This window comes from Oryzias latipes, chromosome 24, assembly GCF_002234675.1.
Source record: "Oryzias latipes chromosome 24, ASM223467v1".
NCBI lineage: Eukaryota > Metazoa > Chordata > Actinopteri > Beloniformes > Adrianichthyidae > Oryzias > Oryzias latipes.
The window spans coordinates 1534733-1559167 of record NC_019882.2 but is presented as its reverse complement, the minus strand read 5'-3'; the positions used below and the strand labels follow the sequence as shown (position 1 = coordinate 1559167).

General features: G+C 42.3%; 2 protein-coding genes across 3 annotated transcripts; one reads left to right on the top strand and one right to left on the bottom strand.

Annotated features, from left to right (window-relative positions):
• Positions 1 to 55: 55 nt before the first annotated feature.
• On the top strand, positions 56 to 23506 carry LOC101169255 (sorting nexin-14). Of its 2 annotated transcripts, none has more exons than XM_023952988.1 (28): positions 56 to 561; positions 1219 to 1339; positions 1413 to 1486; positions 1565 to 1643; positions 1886 to 1929; positions 1995 to 2028; positions 2527 to 2611; positions 3273 to 3429; positions 3502 to 3577; positions 3742 to 3786; positions 4833 to 4913; positions 4998 to 5112; positions 5184 to 5339; positions 5417 to 5541; positions 5611 to 5669; positions 6172 to 6289; positions 6361 to 6547; positions 6642 to 6725; positions 7679 to 7779; positions 8023 to 8134; positions 20583 to 20623; positions 20737 to 20856; positions 21825 to 21948; positions 22283 to 22447; positions 22517 to 22612; positions 23068 to 23159; positions 23264 to 23320; positions 23396 to 23506. In XM_023952988.1, the coding sequence occupies exons 1-28, from the start codon at positions 425 to 427 to the stop codon at positions 23423 to 23425; spliced, it is 2715 nt and encodes a 904-aa protein (XP_023808756.1). In that variant the 5' UTR covers positions 56 to 424; the 3' UTR covers positions 23426 to 23506. The 2 variants fall into 2 exon arrangements, with proteins under 2 accessions (XP_023808756.1, XP_023808755.1); XM_023952987.1 differs by having other exon boundaries at positions 1995 to 2082.
• Positions 12208 to 14235, bottom strand: LOC111947070. The gene is made up of 2 exons (XM_023952992.1): positions 12605 to 14235; positions 12208 to 12483 (listed from the first exon to the last, which is right to left on the bottom strand). Exons 1-2 carry the CDS (start codon positions 14216 to 14218, stop codon positions 12223 to 12225), a joined length of 1875 nt encoding a protein of 624 aa, XP_023808760.1. The 5' UTR covers positions 14219 to 14235; the 3' UTR covers positions 12208 to 12222.
• Positions 23507 to 24435: the final 929 nt, after the last annotated feature.

Below are 24435 nucleotides of genomic sequence, written 5' to 3'. Positions count from 1 at the left end.
TCCCCAATAATAAGGATAAAAAATTCAGAGGTTGATGAGGCGTGATTACGTTTGGTGTCAAACCTGGCAACCCGCAGGATTAGGGAAAACATTTTTATCTGTGAGGAAGTCGATGATCGGGACCATAAAAAGTGTTCGTAATGATACGTTTGGATATAATGTTCTTTTTCAGCCGGATTTGTCTGCAGCAATGAAGAAAGTCGTTACAAAGACGCATCTGATCAAATGAATAGCTATTTTTCTTTTAAATTAACTTAAACTATGACCGACCATGGTGGTTTGACAAGCTAACTTCCGGTCAAACGTTCACGCGCGCACTGAAACGCGTCGATTCCAGGTATTCTGAAGAGTAAAAACATCACCCGAGGCGCTGGACATGAGTGGGAAGTGTGTCTTGTGGCGTTCCTGAACTTTGGCTGACAGAATGGCCGGCATTTCCACGTACGTGGAGGATTTCAGGCGGGGGCTAAAGTTGGACGTCCTGCGGGAGACCGCGCGTCAGTATCCCATGTCCTGCTGCCTGATCCTCTGCCTGCTTTTGCTGACGGCGCTGCTCAACAGGTGAGACGCCCTCCTCGGCACCGACGGCCCCCATAACCGCTCCAGAATAATCGACTATTGATCACCTTTACGTCCTATTTATAAACACGTGCACTTCCCGAACCGTCCGGAAGGGGGCGCACCAAGCCCATAAAAATCACCGACTGCATTTTCACTAAAACATGAGAAAATTATTGATTAAAAAAGACTTTTTCCTGAGCGAATAGCCTTACAATAAAAACAGAGAAACGACATGATCATTTTCTTTCTTTTACTTTTCCTTTAGCCATAAATGTATCGAGAAATAAACCAGAATATTGAAAGAAAAATTCACGAATGAAACCATATTTACTTAAACATGATCCAATTCAGGGCATGTTTCACTTTAAAGCTCATTCTTGTTTCTATTTTCATTCATTAACCATTTTTTCTATTTGCTTTTAATAAGTATTATGCGTAAACTGAATTTTATTAATGATACTATTTTTTTACCTTTGTGTAAAATGAGTCACATTATTGTCCGTTTTGAGCATCGCTCTCTCTTTTCTCTGACAGAATGACAGGTCTGTTGTTGTTGTTTTGCTGCTAATGTGTATTTATTTCTCACTAATCTGGATTAAAGTAAAGGATGGGCATCTTTTGGACAGTCGTGTGGAAATGATGAGTCTGTTTTCTCAGCTACCTCCACGTCTTGATGATCTTCTGGTCCGTGCTCGCCGGCGTCGTCACGTTCTACTGCTCCCTGGGACCAGAGTCTCTGGTTCCCAACATCTTCTTCAGCGTGAAGCACAGGAACAAGGTAAGCCTGGCGGCGGCGGTGAAGGCGGCGCTCCGCCGTCCCTCAGGGATAATGGTGGTTGTTGTCTCGACAGCGGCAGGAGTCGGCGTTGTTCCCTCTGGGCCACAGCTGTGCCGTGTGCGGGAAGGTCAAGTGCAAGCGGCACCGGTGTGTCCACGCTCAGCCAATATCCCGGATTTTTCCTTAAACTGGGATGTGCTGACGTGTTTGTCTGGTTGTCTGCAGACCGACGCTCCTCCTGGAGAACCACCAGCCGTGGTTGGAGCTGAAGGTCCATTCAAAGGTGGACGCTTCCATAGCAGAGGTACCTAATGTCCACGTCTTCCCAGATCCACTAGTTGTTCTAGGCAGACAATCCCAGCGAATTTTGTTTTAGCGAATTTCTGGGCCATTAAAATGTCGATTCTCCAAATAAAGAAAACAGAAATAAATATTTCGGCGCATAAAATGTTCGTGTTTGAAATTCAAAGGTTTCAAATGTCAGAATCTGGTGGAAGAGAAAAATGTCCGTAGGTGAGCATCGTTTCTGCTTTCTTTCCCTTCCAGGTGTTCGAGTTGGTTCTGGAGAACTTCGTGTATCCCTGGTACAGGTGAGAGGGCGTTTCAGAGAGGGGGGGGGGCTACCTCCCACTCTGACTCGTTTGGTTTCCTTCAGGGAGATCACAGACGACGAGGCGAGTTTGGACGAGGTGAGGATGACGTTCCGGTTCTTGGCGTCCGTGCTCGTCCGTCGAGCTCAGAAGGTGAGACGAACGGCTCCTCAGATGTTCATGAGGTCTTGGTTAACCCCGCCCACATGCGTCACATCGTTTTGTTCAGCTCGTGTATTACACTGTTCCGATGAAACATGTGCGAGCAACAGGGGAACGCCACTTTTGGTTGCTCGCCACGTGAATGCCGTTAAAAATCTAAAAACGTTTTTTCCCGCCCAACGGCGCTCGAGGAGTTAGGAGGGAAAAGATGGAGGTTACATTCGTAGAAGGCGCTTAAGGAGATTTGGCGGCCTGTTCCTGAGGTCAAAGGTCAATAAAACCTTATTTAAAGGTCCAAGATGTGAGGAAACAAAATGGTCTGAACTGAAATTAGTTTGAATATTTTCTCCAGAACTGGATTTTTTTTTTTAGGTTAAACACATGAAAGCGTTTTAACGGCTCTTTGTTTGACCTTTGCCCTCACCTGTCGGGCAGGTCGATATTCCAGGTGTGTTTGCCGACAAAGTGATGAAGGCGGCCATGAAGCACATCGAGATCATCGCTAAAGCTCAAGAGAAAGGTGAGAGCACCGATGGCGTCGAGGCTCTCGGTGATGTTTGGTATCATCCATTCCCACGTTGCAAAATATGAAATATTTGCTTTCAAACGTTTTTTTTTTTCCTTCAAAATTGTTATTATTGTTTTAATTTTCTTTATATTTTTGCGTTTGCAACACTAATGTTTTTTCATGCGTTGTGTCTCATCTCGCTTTTTTCCTGTCTTTGATTTTTCTCTCATAAGTTTCAGGGGGACTTAGTGCAGCTGGAAGTAACGTTTTAGTACGACTTGTGTCTGAACTCTTGTTTTATTTTATCCATAAATGATAAAACATGAAGAGAAAATAGTATTTTTCCTTTGGACAAAAGCACACGAGTTCTAAAAAATAAGACGCTGTGAAAATTAACATAAAAGTTCACATTTGTTCTTCTGCTAAATACATGAAGGGTAAAAAGAGCCGCCTCTGATTGGTTAGAATCTGAACCAATCAGCACCTGTTTGATGAAACTCATGACAGCAAAATCAAAGATAGGAAAAAAGCGAGATGAGTCACAACGCATCTAAAACATTTGGGTTGCAAACGCAAAATATTTTTAAAGCAAATATTTCATATTTTACTTTTCTACTTAGAAATGTTGGTGTGCTACGTGGTCGCATAAATATCTCTCCATGTTTGCCTTCAGCCAAGAACGCAGACGCTCTGGAGCGAGCCGCTCTGGAGGAATACGGTCCCGGCCTTCACGCCGCTCTGTACAGCAGGAAGAATGAGCTGCTCTACCTGAGGAAGCTGACGGAGATGCTGCTTCCTTACGTCCTGCCGCCTAAAGCGACGGACTGCAGGTACCAGAACTCCTCAGGTCCAGAGTTTCCTTCAGGTTCAGGTTTGTGGAGTTGAGCATCACTTCTGCTCAGGTCTCTGGCTCTGCTGCTGCGGGAAGTGATGTCCGGATCCGTCATCCTCCCGACCATGGACTTCATGGCCGACCCCGTAAGCATCACCGTCTCCGCCGCCTTCGTGACCTCTGAGGCCCCGGGACCCGGGGTGGTTCCGGTAACGGGACACGAAAAGGCAGCGGAGTCTGACCACCCAACGTTGGAAGTGCTTGAATGTGGGCGGCGTGGACCTAACCGTAGTCTCTGTTGGTTCCTCAGGACACCGTGAACCTCATGGTCCTCATATTCGTCGACCACTCTCCAGTAGGTGTCGCTCTCTTCAGGTTTTTGTACGTTTTCTGCATCGCCGCTGACGCTGCCTCCATCAGGGAGCTAAAGCTAGCGAGCAGTGGTCATGTGATCGTGAGCAGTGGTCATGTGATCGTGAGCAGTGGTCATGTGATCGTGAGCAGTGGTCATGTGATCGTGAGCAGTGGTCATGTGATCGTGAGCAGTGGTCATGTGATCCTGTCGTCCAACCAATGACTGAGCCAGACGTCGTCTGTTTCTATGGAAACCACTCTAACCAATCAGGAGTGAGCGCGTTGGAAGGCCACACCTCCTACCACTTGAAAGCGGGCTCTGCCAAATGTTTTGGGCGCTGGATGCGGACAGCCAGCAGGCTCCACCCACTTTTACTGAGGCGTCTGATTGGTCAGTTTAGAACGGATCATCAAGAACTGCGGGGTCAAATCAGGATCAGCTCAAACTCGCACACATAAAGTAGTAAACTCAAAAGTACAAAGTTCAAATTCTGAATTTTCTTTTTTTTTTGGAGTTCATCCTAATTTTGCGTGGGGGGGGGGGGCTTTGAGCGCATTGGCTACAGGGACATGATTGACATCTGGTTACGCCATAACCGTTATGTCTTTGGGTTTTTCCCCTGTAATCCCTTCTTTTTTTTAAATTCAAGTTTCAATTTTGAGAACAATTTTATTTTTTCAAATTTTCAATATTTTTGTTTCAAATTTGCAATATGTACTTTTGAGTTTAAACCTGTTTTCTTTGTGTTTTTTATTCGGTTTCATCTGATTTAACTCCATATTGAACATCTGATTGGTTCCTCTGCGTCTGATTGGACAGAGGAAGTTTGCTATAGTCTGTTCACCTGTCAGAAAATTTCCCAGAAGTCCCTGTGAAAAACCACCAGTTCTTAGGTTTTTACTTAAACTCCGTAAACATTCAGGACAGTCCTGCAGCACACCGTCCAACCACGACTCTTATCTCTGGGAAAAAGCTCATTTCAACCCTTTTCTTCGTGTGTTTGGACAAAAAGTGTCATGTTGATCCTCTCCTTCCTGAAATTCCAGCCAGAACCAGCCACAGAGCCTCCGTCTCCGCTGGTTCCGTTCCTACAGAAATATGCAAACGGCAGCACCAAGAAGTCCTCAGTGAGTTTTTCTGAGGACTCTGTCCCGGCTCCCTGCAGATCTCTCCTGCTCTGCCACAGTTTCCCCGACTTCTTCTGCTTGCAGGTGCTGAAGCTGGAGCTGAAGGACATCCGGGAGCAGCAGGATCTGCTCTTCCGCTTCCTCAACTTCCTGAAGCAGGAGGGCGCCGTGCACGTGCTGCAGTTCTGCCTGGCCGTGGGTAAGAGCGCCGCTCCGCAGTGCGGGTTCTGTCCCGCCACGGATCCGTCAGAATGAACTCTGTGCTTCCAGAGGAGTTCAACGATAAGATTCTGAGTCCGGAGCTGAGCGACGGCGAGCTGCGGCGTCTGCACGGCGAGGTGCTTCACATCTACGAGACCTACTGCCTGGACGAGAGCGTGGACAAGATCAGCTTCGACGCGTCCATCGTGGAGGAGATCAGGAACAGTACGGGAATCGGCTTCAAGCTCCACATCGGTGCAGGTCGACCAGACTTTGTTCTCATCTGAGCTCTCCGCCGCCAGTCGCCTCGGCGCCGTACTCGGACGTGGTGAGGCTGCAGAAGACGACGTGTCTGTTCGAGGCGTACGAGCACGTCCTGTCTCTGCTGGAGACGGTCTTCACGCCCATGTTCTGCCACAGCGATGAGGTATGGATGTATAGGAAACCTGCGGAAAAGCCCCGCCCACACGGGTCAACGTTTCTCTTTTCTCATCAGTATTTCCGACACCTGCTGAGAGGAGCTGAGCCGCACGCCAGAAACTCCAAAACCAACAGGTTTGAGTCTGAATGTTTTCCTCCGTTTGATGCCGAGGAGAATAAAAAAGGAGCAGCTTCTTCACCCCCCTGTAGCCCTCATCATTTGCTGCACAGCACGCTCACCTTCTTCTGGGAGCTTCCACTAACAGATGCCGAGCTTATCAAAGTGGGACGGTCCGAACGAGCCATTCTCAGTTCAGTCCAGATGATTCCAGAAAGGCCAGATTGCTGGTTACCAGCAGATCATCAAACGTTCATCCCTCTTTTCTAAACGTCAGATAAATCACACTGTCATCTGCGTATAAATGGAAAGAGCCGTGCTTTCTCAGAATTGACCCCAAAGGCCAAAAGGAGGCCCTAAAACCGATCTGGACCAAATAAGAAGTTAAAAAAAACACCATGTTCACCTGAAAGAGTTTAATTTCCATGAATAGCTCCCGCCCTGCATGGCGTTTGACAGCAGACCCACTGTCTTTCCTGCAAAGCGACCAGAACCTCAGGGTTCTGCTGTTTCCTGCAGGAACGTACCAAGAAGAGGGGAGTCCTTCAACATGAGGAAGCTCAGCAGCAAGCTGAAGGACGTGTTCAGAAGCACCACCATGGAGGGGGCCATGCTGCCCCCCAGTGAAGAAGACGTGGTAAGAGCGCGTGCAGCTTCCTGCCTGCTGCTGCATGTGGCGTCAAAGAGTCTGCCCCTCCCCGTCTGCAGGTGGAGGAGGCGGCGGCGGTCTACGAGGACGAGTCCTCCTCCGAAGTGGCCGCCGCGCCGGGCATCCAGAGGAACCTGTCGGCGTGGAGGGTCAGCATCCCCTTCATCGACTTCTGCGAGGATGAAGTCAAACGGGAGAAGATCCCCGTTTTCTGCATCGACGTGGAGCGCAACGACAGGAAGGATGGTGAGGGAGGAGTGAGGGCTTCTGGGAAACCCCCCCCCACCCTTCAAACGTGTGTTGATCAGCCAATCTGTGACCCCTCCTTCTGTCCTCGCAGTCGGCCATGACACCGAGAAGTGGTTCGTCCCCAGGAGATACCTGGAGTTTTACGTTCTGGAGTCAAAGCTGACGGAGTTTCACGGTAATGAAGCCGCCGCACGCCGTCCTAAAAAACACATGGTTCTGTCCCGCAGCAGCCGTCCCGGACCGAAGGGTTCCTCCTCTGCCTTTGAGCAAACATTTCCCCCCGTCAAAACTCAAATATATAACAGGACCCACGGCATGGCGCCTGTGTTATGGCATAATTTGACCACAATATGGGAAAAGAAATCTTTTGTTCGAGTGATTGTTTTGCAAATTTATTGACCTTTGACCTTGGGAAGAGGCCGCTATTTTGAATCTACAAACTCTTCTTTTCCTTTAATGTATCACCTCCTAATTCTTCAAGCATCACTGTTGGGGGAAAAAAGGTTGGTTTTAAAGTTTTTAGAACTTGAACGTCATTGGCGAGCTCGCAGAAGGGCTGTTCTCTTGTTGCTCCGCCCATTTTTTACCCCGTGAACATTTCACAGATGAAAATACTAAGCGATACGAGTATATTAGGAATGTGGCCAATTCTTCTAAAAATCCCATAAACCTGATGGTACGGTGGCCCTGAAGTCCAAATCATTCAACGAGAATTAAAATAATTAGAAAAATGAGTTCAAAAGCAGAATTACATTTGAGAAAAAAAGACAAAGTTTCAGAAACCAAAACCTAAAAAACAAACCCTTTTTCTAAAGAAGGGATTTGATCAAATGAAAAAGAGGAAAAGTTCTTGTAGTTCTGTTTATCGATTCACTCTGAAACCCGAGGAACCCGGTGGAGATCCGTTCTTCACCATTCATCACTCGTGTGTTTTGTGGATCATCTGCAGATGAAATCAGCCTTTCTTTGGGAGAAATCTCCACTCATTTCTGCCACAATCAAAAGCAAAAACTCCTCCAGCCTGAGGCGGCTGATGGAAAACTTCATATCCCAGCATTCCCAGCAGTGGCATGTCTGTGCAGGTTCAGAACTTTGCTCATGTGTTTGTGGTTCTTGTTCACCTTACAGGAACGTTTGCAGACGCACAGCTTCCATCCAAGAGGATCATTGGACCCAAGAACTACGAGTTCCTTCAGTCCAAAAGGGAGGAGTTTGAGGAATACTTACAGGTACTACAGAGGAATACTTACAGGTACTACAGAGGAATACTTACAGGTACTACAGAGGACTACTTACAGGTACTACAGAGGACTACTTACAGGTACTACAGAGGACTACAGTGAGGGTCTTTCTGGTGGACGTTGGGCGTCCTGCTGTGTCTCACGTGTTCCTGTGGCGTTCCGTCGGTCCGACTGACTGTGAAGGCTGCAGAAGCCGGTTCTGATGAGAACCCGGTCCGTGTGTTTGTGCAGAACCTCCTGAAGCATCCGGAGCTCAGCAACAGCCAGCTGCTGGCGGACTTCCTGTCTCCGTTCAGCATGGAGTCGCAGTTCCTGGAGAAGATGCTGCCTGACGTCAACCTGGGTGAGTGTGGCCTCTGAGGTTCCTGATTGTTTTAGAGACCGCCGTGGGACGGTTAGGGACCGTCGCGGGACGGTTAGGGACCGCCGCGGGACGGTTAGGGACCGCCGCGGGACGGTTAGGGACCGCCGCGGGACGGTTAGAGACCGCCGCGGGACGGTTAGGGACCGCCGCGGGACGGTTAGGGACCGCCGCGGGACGGTTAGAGACCGCCGCGGGACGGTTAGGGACCGCCGCGGGACGGTTAGGGACCGCCGCGGGACGGTTAGGGACCGCCGCGGGACGGTAAGAGACCGCCGCGGGACGGTTAGGGACCGCCGCGGGACGGTTAGAGACCGCAGTGGGACGGTTAGAGACGGTTAGAGAGTTCGGTAAAGTTAGAAAGATATTCACAGATTCGGACTTCCGGCCGCAATAACTCTTCCGATAAACGTTCAAATGTGCCAGCAAGTATCTAATTCCTTTTGTATTAACCCAGAGAGTGAACTACAATTTCACTTCAAAAGAAAAAAGATCGTTTTTTCACCTTTTGATCAAAATTGTTCTCTTCGAGGTGTAAATGCAGACATGCAGCGAGCCGGCAGCCAAGGGACCGTCAACAAAGTGCAACCTCTGTGAAACACCATTCTGTAAAAATCAATACTCTTGTGGAAAGTGAATACATCTCTACATTTATATGAACTGGTAATGAATATCTGTCAGCATATTCATGCTAAAATGAATATTTTGTGTGTCTTTCTTCATTATATTTTATTGCACATATTTTTCACATTTATTAGAGACAAGAATCATAATTAAAGTGTTCAATAGCTTTTAAAAATACTGAAGCTTCAGTCACCAAACTTTCTGTACTAAGTATTCATGACCTTATTGTCCGACTACAACAAAGACTTGGTCAGAAATTAACTTTGTTTATGTTTTTCTATTAGTCATATAGAAATATGGATCATATTCGGTCAAAAATCCTCAATAGCTCTGAAAATACTGAAGCTTCAGTCACCAAACTTTCTGTACTAAGTATTCATGACCTTATTGTCCGACTACAACAAAGACTTGGTGAAAAAAATGAACTTTGTTTATGTTTTGATGTTTTCATATTGAAATATGGATCATATTTGGTCTAAAATGTTTAATAGCTCTGCAAATACTAAAGCTACAGTCCCCAATCTTCTTGTACACAATAATCATGTCCCTATTGTCCTACTACAACAGAGATTTGGTCAGAATCTTTCTTTGTTCTTTTTTAAGGATGAAAAATAAATTGTCAATTACACTCTTTTGCTCATAAAATACAATTAATGCAGTCTTCAACCTTTTACTAAATTTTACTATACAATCTTACTACCACAACCTGTTGGTTTGTTTCTTTATTTTTTATGGTATCTCAATTATTCGAATATTGATCGTCATTGGCCCCTGACATTAAATTAGTTCTGCTTATAGTTAAACCACAGTAAACAAACTCTGTACAATGACAACTCTTCCACATTTTTTTAGACCATACCACTAAAGAAAATGTTGAAAGAAAATAACTTTCAATAGCTTTTAGAAATGTTTTATTAGGAAAGATTTTAATGCAATGTAGACCCAATAAATAAATAAAAAAAACCTGTCCTTAGATATACTGGTATTCAAACAAACAGACTTGAACAAAACATTTTCAGTGAATTAAAACAATCATGTGTTGAACAAAAATAATAATTTACAAAAGTCATTTTACAAAATGACATTGCTCAAAAAAGGTTGCAAATTTTTTTTCTGAATGTCCAAATGAGTTAATGGTGCTATTACGTTTTACACAATGGACAATACCAGGATTCTGTCTCGGCAGGGATGTCACATGTTTCCCAAGACAGGCAGTCGATGTGGTACCACCTTCCACAAGCGCCACACTGGATCTGCAAGTTAAAAATCAAATACAATCAATGGCAGGCAAAAGTGACTCAGTTGTTCAGCAATTATAAAAAATATATTACTCTGTAATAATGTATTACTTTGTAGACTATATTTTGATCTTTTTGGAGCAAATATGAACAGTTTCTGACTTAAACAGTCATTTGCTACTTTTAAAATGCATAACAACATGGACGACATTATTCATTCATTCATTTTTTTTTTAATTCATTCTCTATTTCGTTTTGTCCCTTTCGGGGTCACGGGACTGCTGGAGCCTATCCCGGCCACTTGTGGGTGAAGACAGGGGGCCCTGGACAGGTCGCCAGTCTGTCGCAGGGTAGAATGTCCACAATCACACACCTATTCATTCTCACACTCATACCTATGGACAATTTAGAGTTGCCAATTAACCTATGAAGCATGTTTTTGGATGGTGGGAGGAAGCCGGAGATTCCGGAGATATATATATATATATATATTGATAATGTTATTTTCAGACTTCTCTTACTTAATCTGACAAAAACCTTTTTACATTTTAGGACTACATTGTATGAAAATGTAAAAGGTTTTTGTCAGACTAATTAAGAGAAGTCTGAAAATGTCATTAACACATTTTTTTGGATTGCAATGTTTATATTTTAAGATTATTAATGATACAGTAAAGGCACTTACCCAAACTAATCTCTTATCCCTTTTTGGGAGATCTTTCAGTCCACAAAAGGAGCAGTATTCGTCCCGTGACACTTTTAATAGAATGACAGAGAGGATGTCATTAATTTGAAATTACAAAAAAAGTATTTACAATATACCGGTATTTTTGTTGTTGTTTCCAGTATCACCTGATCCCTTCATGATGTCCTCAGCAATGTCTCTTCTAAACCTTTTCATGGATTTATTTGAAGATTCAATGTCCAATGTCAGTGGGACTTCTGGGAAAGATGAGATGAAAATCTTTGCCATCTGTAGGAAAAATAGCACGAAATATTAACTATTGCTATATTTAAGACTTATCTTACTGGGACATAAGTCTTACCAGCATCACAAACACCCCACAACTGGTGGAGTCCTGCTGGTAGGTGTGAGTTACAACTCCAGGCTGCCATTTCATATTGACCCAGTCATCCTTTCCCAGGCGATTTCTCCTCATTTTGAAGTACTCACTGCGGAATAAAAAAATAATTTCTGTAAAACATATTATCTTACATAACTACGCAACACAAATATGACCACAAATTAAACATGTACATTTCTTTTTTAATTTACATGAATCTTTTGGCAGCTTTCTTTGAGTCCTCCTCCTCATTTGAGCCATGCAAGGAATCCAACACAAATATTTTTTGAGACAGCGCATGGAGAAACTGTGAAAATGAAAGTACATAATCAACGAAAAATTACATCTTTAAAATATTGTAAACAGTGAAATGTTTTGACTTATGACTAATATATTATAGAAACATTCCTACCACAAACTTCCAGTGTGCATTTCCTATGTTGACAAAGCCAACAACTCCATTGTAGTTGTCAAATGTGACCTGACATATTGAAATAGTTGAGTGAAATGAAAATAAGGTAGATAATGACAAGCCTACAATCCCAAATTAAAAAAAGATAAAAAAAACACAACAATCATGTAGACAAAATCAGTTTTTTGTTACATTTTTTAGCCCTTGTCTGGCCACCTCCTCTCTTGTCCCATGTAAAATCACTCCCACGGTGTAGTGATTCATTTGATAAATTTTTCCATTTAGATCTTGCTCGTTTAGAGTTGCCCCAATGTAGCATTCTATGACCTTCAATTGAAAAACATGACAGACACTATTAAAGAACATGGCTGAAGTAGCATTCAGTGAATTATTTATTTATACTGAAACAAGACTAAATAATTATTAAAGATATTAATTAAAGTCATGCAAAATGATGTGCCATCTGCAATTAAGTGTAGTAAACAAAGTCTTTTTTGAAAACACTCACCTCTCCAATCAAAAGTTCTTCGGGTCTCAAACTCAAAAATTCTCTGTGTCTCAAGGTGAAACTCTGTTTTTGATTCGTGTTTCTGAGGACTGCAACAACAACCTCTGTTTCTTCACATTCCCAAAGTTGTTCTACCTGTGAAATGTAAACATCCAAATAATAAAATAAAAATATTTGCTTTAAAAATTAGGATTTAGTTTTATTACAACACTGAATAACTTTGACTAATGCAACTTTTTCATGCTTTTCATGCTTTGGGACAGCAAAATAAAGTGATGGGATGAAGTGCTACTTTTCATGTAATTAAACATCTCAGTCTGTTCTTTTATAACATTTACATTACACTTTTCAAACTTTAATGTACTCACCTCCGGATTTACTGGTGATTTTTCCTCATGGATGCTGGCATGATCCCGTTGTTGGACCCTGGTTTGACCCACATCATGGGCTGGTGTTTTCCATGTTACTTTTGGTTGTGGGATAATCTTTGGAAAGACCAAAACACATGATACATAATAATGAGACAATGTTTTTTCAATTAATAATACATCTCTATTATTTAAAAAAAAACAATTACATAACATTCTCTGATCATAATTTACTCACTTGAGGGTTTTCTTTTAATTCTTGGACAGGAGTACTGGCAGGATCTAGTTGTGTGCTGGTTTGAACCAAATCGGGTTGTCCTTTTGTCCTTTTCGTTTTTTCTTTTGGTCGTGGCATTATCTTTGGGGGATTGAAGTACTTTGATTTTTTTTTTACACTTAGCCTATCTTCACTTTTTGCCCACCCTTCCTGTGACTGCATGATCTTTTTTGAATTTTGGTTGGCAGTCAGAAGTTTTTCCGAGAAGTTGTTGTTGATGATGTGTTCCTTGTACCTTCCTTGAAGGCTTACATGCATTTTTCGGATAAATGCGGCTGGTCTGAGTTTTAATTTTCTCATTAGAATCACATTTTTAGTAATGCCAAACCATCTTTCAACATGGCAATTTGTGTCTCTTGTTCTTGTTGGTTTCAAATCCTCTTCTTCTTTGGAATGATGCACGTACCTCTGTAAATTCCCCAGCATCAAACCACTCCAGAATGGGAAAAGCCCTAAGTAGTTCTTAAACAGAGCATTCACAATGTCAGGACAGAAGTAAGGGTTTTTGAATACTTCTTGTCCAACATCCTCTTCAATTTGTTCTGCTTGAGCTTTGTCAAAGACAGTTTTGAACGAGGTCGTGAAAGGAGATCCACGAATGAGGTTTTTAACATTTTGCTTGTCCTCATCATCGTCCTCTTTTGAAGAGCATTTAATGTCAGAGAAAGCATCCATGTCCGTTTCAGGTTTCCTCTGTATGATGTCCTGCAGTGTTTTCAGGTGATTTTTCACGACAGATGTGTACTGTGGTCCATTCAGGACTTTGCAGATCGAATAGAACACCTTTAGTCCTTCTGAAAGTGATGTGCAGTTTTGCAAGCATGCAAATGCAAAAGTTGCAAACTCTTTCAAGGCTTTGTCTGACGTTTGCCTTCCAAACAACTGCATCACAGACTTTAAAACATGTGTAGAACAAATGTGGACAACTGTTAATGCTTTGATTTCGGGCCAAGTTTTTTTTCCTAAGCAAATATCAAAAGTTCTGTTAAGATACCTCACAGCGTCTTCTCTGTTGAAGGTCAGCAGAACGCTTTGTATGATTGCCCAGCTGTGATCTGTTTCTATTTGCCGAATTGTTAATTTTGTATACTGTGATAGTTTTTTCAAAAACTGCATGAGCCAACAAGTTATAGATGGAATTGAATGGTCGTTTGTGAGCATTTCACAGACTGGCAGTGGGGGTGTACCTGCACCATCTCCAGGAAGAGTTAGAGAGTAGTAGAGAATGCGTTTTTTTTGACCAGGAACCTTGGAAGTGACATTGCCTGTCGCATCGAGATATAACGCCAGAGGAGTCTTTCTTCGCAAATGTTGTACAACAATGTTCAAACTTGTCTCTGTGTACATGTGAATGCCAAATGGGTCAATTTGAAAATGTTGCATGTATCCTGGGAAGTTTTTGTACTTTGTGTCACATTCTTTAATTATGTTTTGAGTGAGGTACAGTTCTAAAAATATGTCCTCATGCATTCGTTCTTTTTTGGCAAACTCCGAACTAATAACTTTTAGAACATTTTTGTTGAGACTTCGTGTCACATTACCTGAAATGAGTTCAGCCATAGGCGTTTTGTTCATTTTTTTGTAAAAGTAGTTGCTCACACCAATGTGAAGAGCTCTTGCGATTTTTCCTCTTTTGGTTTTAGTAGCTGGCCTGAATTTCCTTTCTGTTGTTTTGTGTAAAATTTGGCCATTTTGAATAACTGATATTTTAACTGAAGTACCTCTTTGAGGTTCCTTCTTTCTGTTGAAATTGTATCTTGCTCTGCATGAGGGGAATGTGCAAACAGCTGTAATGTTTAGGTCTTCTTCCACTTTCGGCTTCTCCCATCAGGGGTCGCCACAGCGAACGAGTCGCATGGTAGATTTGGCAATGTTTTACGCCGGATGCCCTTCCTGACGCAACCTTCTCAAACCGGGCTTGGAACCGGCAGAGGTAGAGAAGGGAACAGGGAGCAGCCCGGAGTCGAACCCTGGTTTCACGGATGGCAGGCGCTGCAAACCAGCACGAGCTAAACCGGCTGCAGCTGTAATGTTTAGGTAAGGACTGTTTATTTTTCTACTGGATTTTTGTCTGATATGATGGCTCTTGAAGGCAAGTGTGCAGCATGGATTTTGTTTTCGAAATCGTTTGTAAAAAATGTTTGTCCAGGGTGGTCTCAGTTTGTTAGCACCAGCACTTGGAGACATTTTTTTTTTTTTTTCTTTTGCTTTGATAGTGATAACAAAGCGTTTATGCACAGCAGGTAAGTTTCTCAAATTTTTTTCATGCAGTTCTTCATTTTGGGGTTCTTTTGGATTTTCATATTTTAAAGATTCCCTCTCAGATTCTTGCAAGTTGGCACTTTCTGCAGATTTTTGGCTGTTTGACATCAGAGTTTCAGCATCTGAAGAGTTGTGTCCATTTGTGTCGTCTGAAAATGCTGGCTCTGGATAGTCTTGCCTTTTCCTCTTTCCATTAGTTTCTATGAATTGTCCAGTTTGCAGTTTATCTTCACATGATAATGTGCAAAAATTTAAGTTGCTATTAGATTTTTGACATATTACTTCAGAGTCGAAATGAAGATCTTCTTCCCAAGATTCAGTGACAGATCCAAAACGCTTTGATCCCATTTCTTGAATTGCATTTTTTAAACCACAACGATTTTTGGTCCACAAAACCCAAAGCCAATGTCGATTCTTCTTATTGTCTTCACCAAAAAGTGAGATGGAAAGTTCTGACCACACTTGTGAAGAATATGTGGCCTGTGTCATGGCATCTTTAGCACTCTTGAAGGCTTTTAATAAAGCTGTAATGCCACCTGCCCTCTCTACCATGTTTTGCCTTCTTTTCTTTTTTCCCATCTTGATTTTTCCCATTTTGCTCTTGTGATCCTTTAAAATAAATTTTAAATTGGTGTTACTCACATTTCTCCTAATATGCAATTCACTTTTTTATTTTAAAAAAAAAGGATAAGTAAATTGTATATGTTACAGCTTTTTCCGATTGCTAAAACACTAAGTGCCATTCTCTAAACCACCCAAATAGGGCTGCACGGTCTGTGGAAAACTCGCAATTTGCGATATAAGTGATCAATATTGCGATGACGACATAACTTGTTATACATAAACAAATAGCAAACCAACTAAAAACGTAATTGCCTACATAGGAGGCGAGCATTTAACATGAAAGGGTTCCATTCGATTGGTCAACGACGTGAAGGGATCAATCTGATAGGTCAAATGCATAAAGGGATTTAATTAATTCGTAAAATACTTCAAGCACATTTACAACTGACATTAATTTAGTAATCTTCTAAACCCGCTTTTTCCCTTTCGCTGTAAATTATGATCAAGATTAGCCAGAGCCTTTCCTGGCTATTTGTGGGCCAAGGCAGAGAACATCCAGGACAGGTCGCCAGTCTGTTGCAGGGCCACAATCACACAAACCTAGGGACGATTTAGAGTAACCAAAGTTTTTGGATGGTGGGAGGAAGCCGGAGTCCCTGGAGAAAACCAATGCATGCGGGAAAGCGGGGATACATTGGTGATTCAGTTTCAAGTCCCCCAGACAGGACTTGAACCAGGGGCCTTATTGCTGTGAGGCAAGAGCACTAACTACTATGCCACCGTGCAGCCCTCTACAATTACCACTTATTGCTATTTTATTTTTTAATACATTTATGATTTATTGTGCAGGCCTGCATCCAATCAACTGATTTAACTAAAAAAACATCACTCTTTAGTTTAAACTTAAAACCCAATTTGCAGTTCACACATAAAAATTTACAAAATCCATTTACATTACAAAAGTTAATACCTAAAAAAATATGCATAAAGTGACCACAAGTAGAGCACTTTCAAGCCTTACAATTTTTTTCAACAATTTAGGTCTTTCAGGTCATGATAACAACAAACAGGATTACCAAAAATCTACAAAAAAGATTTGAGATATGGGAAGAATTCTTTTTTTCAACTCTCTTTAGTTATAAAAGGATAACATATCTCTTAAAAAAATATTTTAATTGGTATCATGAACTTGAAGAATGTAAAAATAAAAGAAACACAAAAAGTAATGCTTAAAATTGTTGAAATGGTGTCCATAAATTTTTACTTTTGTAAATATTTCAATGTTGAAAACAGTTGAATAAATACAAAAAAAGCTATTTTTAATATTTTAGAAAGGGTTCTATGTAATGACACATTAGGCCCTTTAAAATAAGTTAATATAGGAAAAAATGCTAACAAAATGACAATTGTCAAAATAACTCTACCCTAGATCTGTTGATAAAAATTATGGCATGTCCACAAATTTAACTATGGTATGAGAGGATATAAGAGAATAAATGCAGAAGACTTACCGATGCAGCTCACTACTTGATTCTGAGGGAGTCTTACAGTGTACAAACTTTGAACTTCTCCAGGATTTCACCTATTGGTCAGGTTGTCCCGGGAAAAAAAACAACTGTAAGAAGTAAGGGGCTTTCAACTAAACACAGAAATCTGTTCATTGTCACTCTGTAACGACAGAGTCGTTACAGAGTGACAATGAACATTTGAAGACTTTGATTGTCCTTGATACTAGCAGGTGACAGCTCTTAACAGGTGTCATGTGTTTGAAAGAAAACCCCAATGTAAAATAGATATCAACTTTGACAGGATCCAGCGGCTGAACTTTCAAAAATCAATGACAAAAAAGGCGATATTTACATTCAAGTATATAAATGCCCTTCCATAAACCCCAAAAAATGAAAGTATTTTTCTTTTAACCCATAAATAGGAACATGGAAGAGTCTGTGGCATGTAAGTAGAGCAGTTGTTCCTCATCAAAGAGTTGGTTCAATTGCCAGCATCTCAGACAACATGCTTTATTTCCCTCTACTTCTGTTGAGAGAAGTGATGTTAATCTCTGTGTATACTTGCTGGATGCATGCACACGTTTCTCTGTGCAAAAGGTTATATTTTTTTGTATTTACAGGATTGGCACTTTTTTTTAAAAGGTAGAAAGAAAATGCAGATTTAACTCCAGGTGTATTTTTCTAACTACACTGTGCCTTTCCCCTGTGTCTGAGCCATTAGATGTAGCCTATGTTTCTTTATAAAAACTATTAACTACTTTCTTCTACATATGTTGGTCCTCCTGTGCTTGGAAGTCTGGACCAGCATCTAATTTTGGCTGTTAATTTCAAGTAGACACATTATATGTTTTTTTTCATATTCATTTAAGTTTCAATGGACATCAGACACAGGTAAAAAACTTCAATCATTTTTTTTCTCCTTGTGAATACTTGGCCTTGTTGATGGCCAATCAGTAGCCACACAGAATTTTTCACACAGACAGAAGAGGTGATGAAAAGTGTCACCTACTAGTCTCAAGGAAAATCAAAGTAAATTTGAAAGTAAGAAATCACTCTTTAACGACTTTGTAATTGTGGAGGACAAGTCCATCTAGATCAAAGTCCCTCATATCTCACAGTAATTTTTTCTCGGGACAAGCACACCCTTGTTAGCTACAAAGTGAAGTCTGGACGGAAAGAAAAAGTATATGGTCTCCACCTGCTTTCTCAGTATGAATATTGGCTGTTGTTATACAATTGTTAACCTTATTATAAAAACATTACAAAGTTGCTAAAGCTACTTCTTTTTATGTAGAAAATCTGTAATAATTTAAAAGTTATTTCATTTCAGGAATTTAAATTAATAGGTGAAGATGTTTAGATAAACTTATGGAGGGAAAAACTGGCCATGGGGAGAGGAGGAAACACCATAGCTTCATTTATTGGACCTGAAATAAAAACCTGCAATTTAGGGAATATTGAAGTGCTCAAGGTTTTTCTACTGTTGCCTACTTTTTTTCTTAGACTTTAGTTTCTATGAGAATGAGAGACAGGAGAGGTGCTGACTTCAAAACATGTTAATATTTATTTTACAAAAACCATCCAAAAGTACAGTAATGGCGCATTGGGTTCATAATTTCTAATGGGCTATACTAACAAAGACAGAGATATCTGTTGACATCAGGCACTCTAAGACATAAAAAACTCTATAAGCCCTCAATGTATGGAGAGAAAAAGTAAAATGACGTATGGGATGAAGTGCTGATGGGCTCTCATTTCCTCCAATGTCTTTTTTCTGTAATTTTTTACATCATCATCACACACGTTATTCCATTATTTGATCTTGCATCTGCAGAAAAAGACGAGTGAGACCGACACACACAAGAACCTGAAACAGTCTTCAAAATAAAGAAGTCAAACCAGATCCTGCAAAATGTTAATCAATTTTTAAATAATTTGAAATTAAGGAAATTTGAAACCAACAAATTACATGTTTTTAAAAAGTTTTCTCAGCAAAAAGGTAACAATAAGACAGATTGGATAAAATTAAATTTAGAGAACAAAAGAGTAGGAAGATAAAGTCATGATTAATCAGTACAGAAAGTTTGGTGACTGTAGCTTCAGTATTTTCAGAGCTATTGAGGATTTTTGACCAAATATGATCCATATTTCTATATGACTAATAGAAAAACATAAACAAAGTTCATTTTTGACAAAGTCTTTGTTGTAGTCGGACAATAAGGTCATGAATACTTAGTACAGAAAGTTTGGTGACTGAAGCTTCAGTATTTTCAGAGCTATTGAGGATTTTTGACCGAATATGATCCATATTTCTATATGACTAATAGAAAAACATAAACAAAGTTAATTTTTGACAAAGTCTTTGTTGTAGTCGGACAATAAGGTCATGAATACTTAGTACAGAAAGTTTGGTGACTGAAGCTTCAGTATTTTCAGAGCTATTGAGGATTTTTGACCAAATATGATCCATATTTCTATATGACTAATAGAAAAACATAAACAAAGTTAATTTTTGACAAAGTCTTTGTTGTAGTCGGACAATAAGGTCATGAATACTTAGTACAGAAAGTTTGGTGACTGAAGCTTCAGTATTTTCAGAGCTATTGAGGATTTTTGACCAAATATGATCCATATTTCTATATGACTAATAGAAAAACATAAACAAAGCATTTTTCTGACCAAGTCTTTGTTGTAGTCGGACAATAAGGTCATGAATACTTAGTACAGAAAGTTTGGTGACTGAAGCTTCAGTATTTTTAAAAGCTATTGAACACTTTAATTATGATTCTTGTCTCTAATAAATGTGAAAAATATGTGCAATAAAATATAATGAAGAAAGACACACAAAATATTCATTTTAGCATGAATATGCTGACAGATATTCATTACCAGTTCATATAAATGTAGAGATGTATTCACTTTCCACAAGAGTATTGATTTTTACAGAATGGTGTTTCACAGAGGTTGCACTTTGTTGACGGTCCCTTGGCTGCCGGCTCGCTGCATGTCTGCATTTACACCTCGAAGAGAACAATTTTGATCAAAAGGTGAAAAAACGATCTTTTTTCTTTTGAAGTGAAATTGTAGTTCACTCTCTGGGTTAATACAAAAGGAATTAGATACTTGAACGTTTATCGGAAGAGTTATTGCGGCCGGAAGTCCGAATCTGTGAATATCTTTCTAACTTTACCGAACTCGGTTAGGGACCGCCGCGGGACGGTTAGAGACCGCCGTGGGACGGTTAGGGACCGCAGTGGGCTGGTTAGGGACCGCCGCGGGACGGTTAGGGAACACTGTAGAACGTCTGCTGTTCCTTATGTTACTCAGAAACGCTTTAGGTTCAAAGGGTTTCCTGATGGAAGATACTTTTAGTTTTAGGTTCTGCTCCTAAAAACAGTTGAGACTTTTGTTGTTCCAAGATTAGAATCATTTATAAAAATAATCCAGATTATGCAGTTTAGAAAAGTAGATGTTTGATTTTCTGTCGTTTATTGCGTTGCTGAAATAATTTTTTTCATTCAGTGAATTCTAAAGTTGAATAAACTGAGTTCACGTCAGCTTTGTTCTTCCAGCAGAACCTTTTTAAGGAAGTCTTTGTTTTCCAGGAAAGATCTTCAAATCCGTTCCTGGAAAGTTGATGAAGGAGGTAAATGATTCTTTGTTTTTACCCTTTCCTGAGCTCATCAGAAGCTGAAGACGGTTTATCTGGAAAAAATTCATCATTGGTGCTTTTTTTTGTCTTTGTAAAATGTTTTTCAGAAAGGACAGAACCTGGAGCCGTTCATCCAGTCCTTCTTCAACTCCTGCGAGTCGCCCAAACCCAAACCCAGTCGGCCCGAGCTCACCATCCTCAGCCCCACCGCCGAGATCAAGAAGAAGGTAAACGGGTCGGTGCTCATTTCAAACATTGGTCTGTAGGATCCAGCAGGGGGCAGAGTGGGAACCGTGTGATGTTTCACCTTTTCTCTGGGAGGACCTCTGAACCTCATCAGTGCCTGAATAAATGTTGATGAAGGAGAGCGCTGGAAGATGCTTTATTTCCTTCCTTCTAACAGTCTGCGTCCCCACGCTGACGTAATCACCGGTTCCACTGCTCGTCGCCGTGACGACAGCCTTTTTTTGTTGTTTTTTTTGGATCATTGTACATGTCGCTCTGATCTATGGGGTCGCGGAGGTCGACCAAACCTTTGCTGCAGCATTTTGACTGAAGCTCCACCCACCCTCACAGCCACGCCCATTCTTAGGAGCCCGCCCACAACCGCAGGACAAGTAAGATCATTGGCTAGAATTGCAGAGCAAAAGCAAATGGAACACAAGTGACTGACATGTCTATTTTTAGGGTACTGGTAGTGCCATATGCATCGGTACCAGTACCCATCCCTGGTTCTGAGGGAAGAAGTGGATCAGCCCATTAGCTCCAGTGTTTACCATCTTCACCCGCTTCTCGCCACTCCAACAGATTCTGAGCAGATTCCTATTTCCACGTTAGAATCAGCTGATGATCGGAAACATGTCGTAAAGTCCTGCAGCTTTTCTCTGCTCTAGCATCTGCCGGAATGACGTTCATTGCACAAATGGTGGAAGAGTTACGCTTTGTGCCAAGTTGTTTGTTATTTAAGTGACATTTTCAGTGTTAAAGGGCCGATGTCATGCAAAATCCGTTTTTTGAGCTTTTAAGTGTTCTAAAATGTTATTTCCCCACAAAAAATGTGGTAAGTGACCACAGTATCAGCTGATAATAAACTCAAAGGACAAAAGCGTTGATCTGCGTCAGCACTTTTTTGTGTGAACCTAAAGGTCACAAACAGCTTCACTGTGTCTCCTTCACCCCATGGCCGTCTTTCCAGCTTTTTAGCGCCCTCTACCAGAACAACATGGACCTGCAGGAGGACGCCGTGAGGAACCACAGGTCCAACTGCTTCCTGGAGATGATGACGGTCCACGGCATGTATGACTACATGATGCACGTGGGTGAGTGACGCAGCACTTCTTCCTCTTGGCTTGCTTCTGCAGACGACCCCTCAGAACATTACCGGCTAAATCCGTCCTGGTTTGATCCGTTTGGGTTCCTTCTGCTCCAGAATCCTGCATGCTGATGCGTTTCAGACCTAAAGGACGGAGGCTCTTCAGAATAAAAGCGGGACTTTGAGCTCCAGCATCTTCACTTTTCTTGAAACGTCTTCTTCTTCAGCTTTAGTCAAATCCAAACAAATGTAATAAATGAATTTGGTCAAGGCTGGACTGGTTGACTGTTTGATGGAATCAAACCCGCAGACACGTATCCTGAATCCCGTTCTCTCTGCAGCGCGGGTCGTGTTCCGCATCCCAGACTGGCTGCATCACCTGCTGGCAGCTGGAAGGATTCTCCTGAAGAACACGTTGGAGGCCTACATGGACCAGTACATGCAGTCCAAACTGGACCAGGTCCTCCAGGAGCACCGCATGGTGTCCCTCATCACGCAGCTCAGAGGTTCCTTCCTTCTCCTCGCCGACGTCCCGTCCGCCTCCCACGTGGCCTGAACTGTCTTTCTGCTTTCAGACGCAGTTTTCTGTGAGAGCGGTGAGAAGCGGACTGCAGAAGACAGACAGGCCCGGGCCAAGCAGACCTTCCAGGAGATGATCAGATACTTACCAGGTCAGTGTGCCTCCTCACGTCTGTTGAGGAGCACGAACGCCAGCGGCTCCATCTGACCTCAGAGCGAACGCAAAAAAGCAAAGCAGGGTTTTCCTCTGAGAAACAGAAAAGTCTTGAAGATCCTGAACGCCTGGAAAAAGAACAGGAAGTGTTGCAAGTGACTCAGGACCCTGTATTGGTTGGCGTAGGTCATCATCAGTTCCCGCCGTGGTCTTCTGTCCGTCATCTCTAGCTCGTGTTGACCTCCTGGTTTCTTCTTCCTCTGGAGATTCCAGGCCTGACAGGCGATGCTGGATGCTGGTTTCCTCAGGGTTCAACCCCGTCGTCTCCTTCTGGTCTGCCGTTTTTCCTTCAGTCTGTCGTCTGCTTCACCCGGTCGATGGCGGGAAGGAAACAGAAGCGGGTCAGGTCAAATGAAGCAGAAGCTGCTTAACGGTCTCTGTGTTGGATTTCAGACTTTGTGGGGAAATGCATCGGAGAAGAAGCCAAACATGACGGCGTGCGGCTCCTCTTTGATGCTCTGCAGCAGCCGCTCCTCAACAAGCAGGTGAACACTTCACACCTTCAGAGGAGGAGCAGAAAAGAACAGCACCATGTTCAGAAACGGCTCATTATTTGGAGATGTTCAAACACGGATGTGTTGCTCCTCAGATGGCGTACGTCCTGCTGGACATCGCTGTGCTGGAGCTGTTCCCTGAACTCAACAAGGTAAAGTGCAGATGACAACAACAACACCACCAGATCAGAGCACCGCTCACTGTCACTCTGATTCTTTTCTCTCAGGTGGGGACAAAGGAACCGTTTATTGTGTGATTGATGGACAATATTCTGAGCTTTGGCTCCTTCACTGCATTCCAGATGCTGCTGCACTAATAAAAAGATTATTTATTAAAACCGCTGCAGTCGGACTGTTACTGTCCAGTTTAAGGAATGGTCAGATCCAGATTGAGGACTGGTCAGATCCAGGTCGAGGACTGGTCAGATCCCGGTTGATCCGTGTCAGGGAGATCAGGATCCTTTGATGAGGACGTCTACAGTGACAATGAACTGGGTCTGGAGGTGATGTAACATCAACACGTTTCAGGCAGACCAATCCGTGCCGTTACATTCAGGGCAACCTGGTTGCCATGGTTACCACGTGGAGCTGAAGTCTGCCACATTACAAAACACGGCGTCTTTGTTCCAGTTACTTTTCTGACTTGAGAGTACAGCGAGGTTTCTGACACGTTCCTGAGTGGTGTTCTTCCACGGTAACAGTCTTCAGGTGTGAAACCAGAGCCTGGAGAAGACGCTGGCGTCTGCTCCTAAAGCCCGGAGATGAAGAACGGAGCAGATGCAGCGGCTGAAGGAAAGGCGCTCTCATGAATATGAATGTCCAGCATCACTTATGCGCACGAGCGGCATCCTCCATTGTCTGGAGGTGTGACGTCCAGCAGGGCTGGTGTCTCCAGCTGTGTCCACAATGACATGAAGGACCATCAGCCTGATGTGACCCACGTCCTGTGGACACCTGTGAGCCTGAAGGACGCCGCTGCAGGAGCGCCGCTTTCATCCATGCGGGTTTAATGGAAGCGGGAATGAAGATCCAAATACAACGAGCCATCATCTGTATCCAAGAACTGGACTGAGCGAGTGAAAACCATTTACTTCTAGCTAAGTTAAATCGTCTCCATCCCTCCCCCCCATATGGACGTTGTCAGGGTTCTGACTTTTTCCTTAATAAAGAGAAGAACCACACAGGAGATGAGAACTTTTGCTAGACTTCTGCAGAAGGAGAATCGGTCTGTGACAGCGCGAACTGTCACAGAGGAGTTCTGCCATCC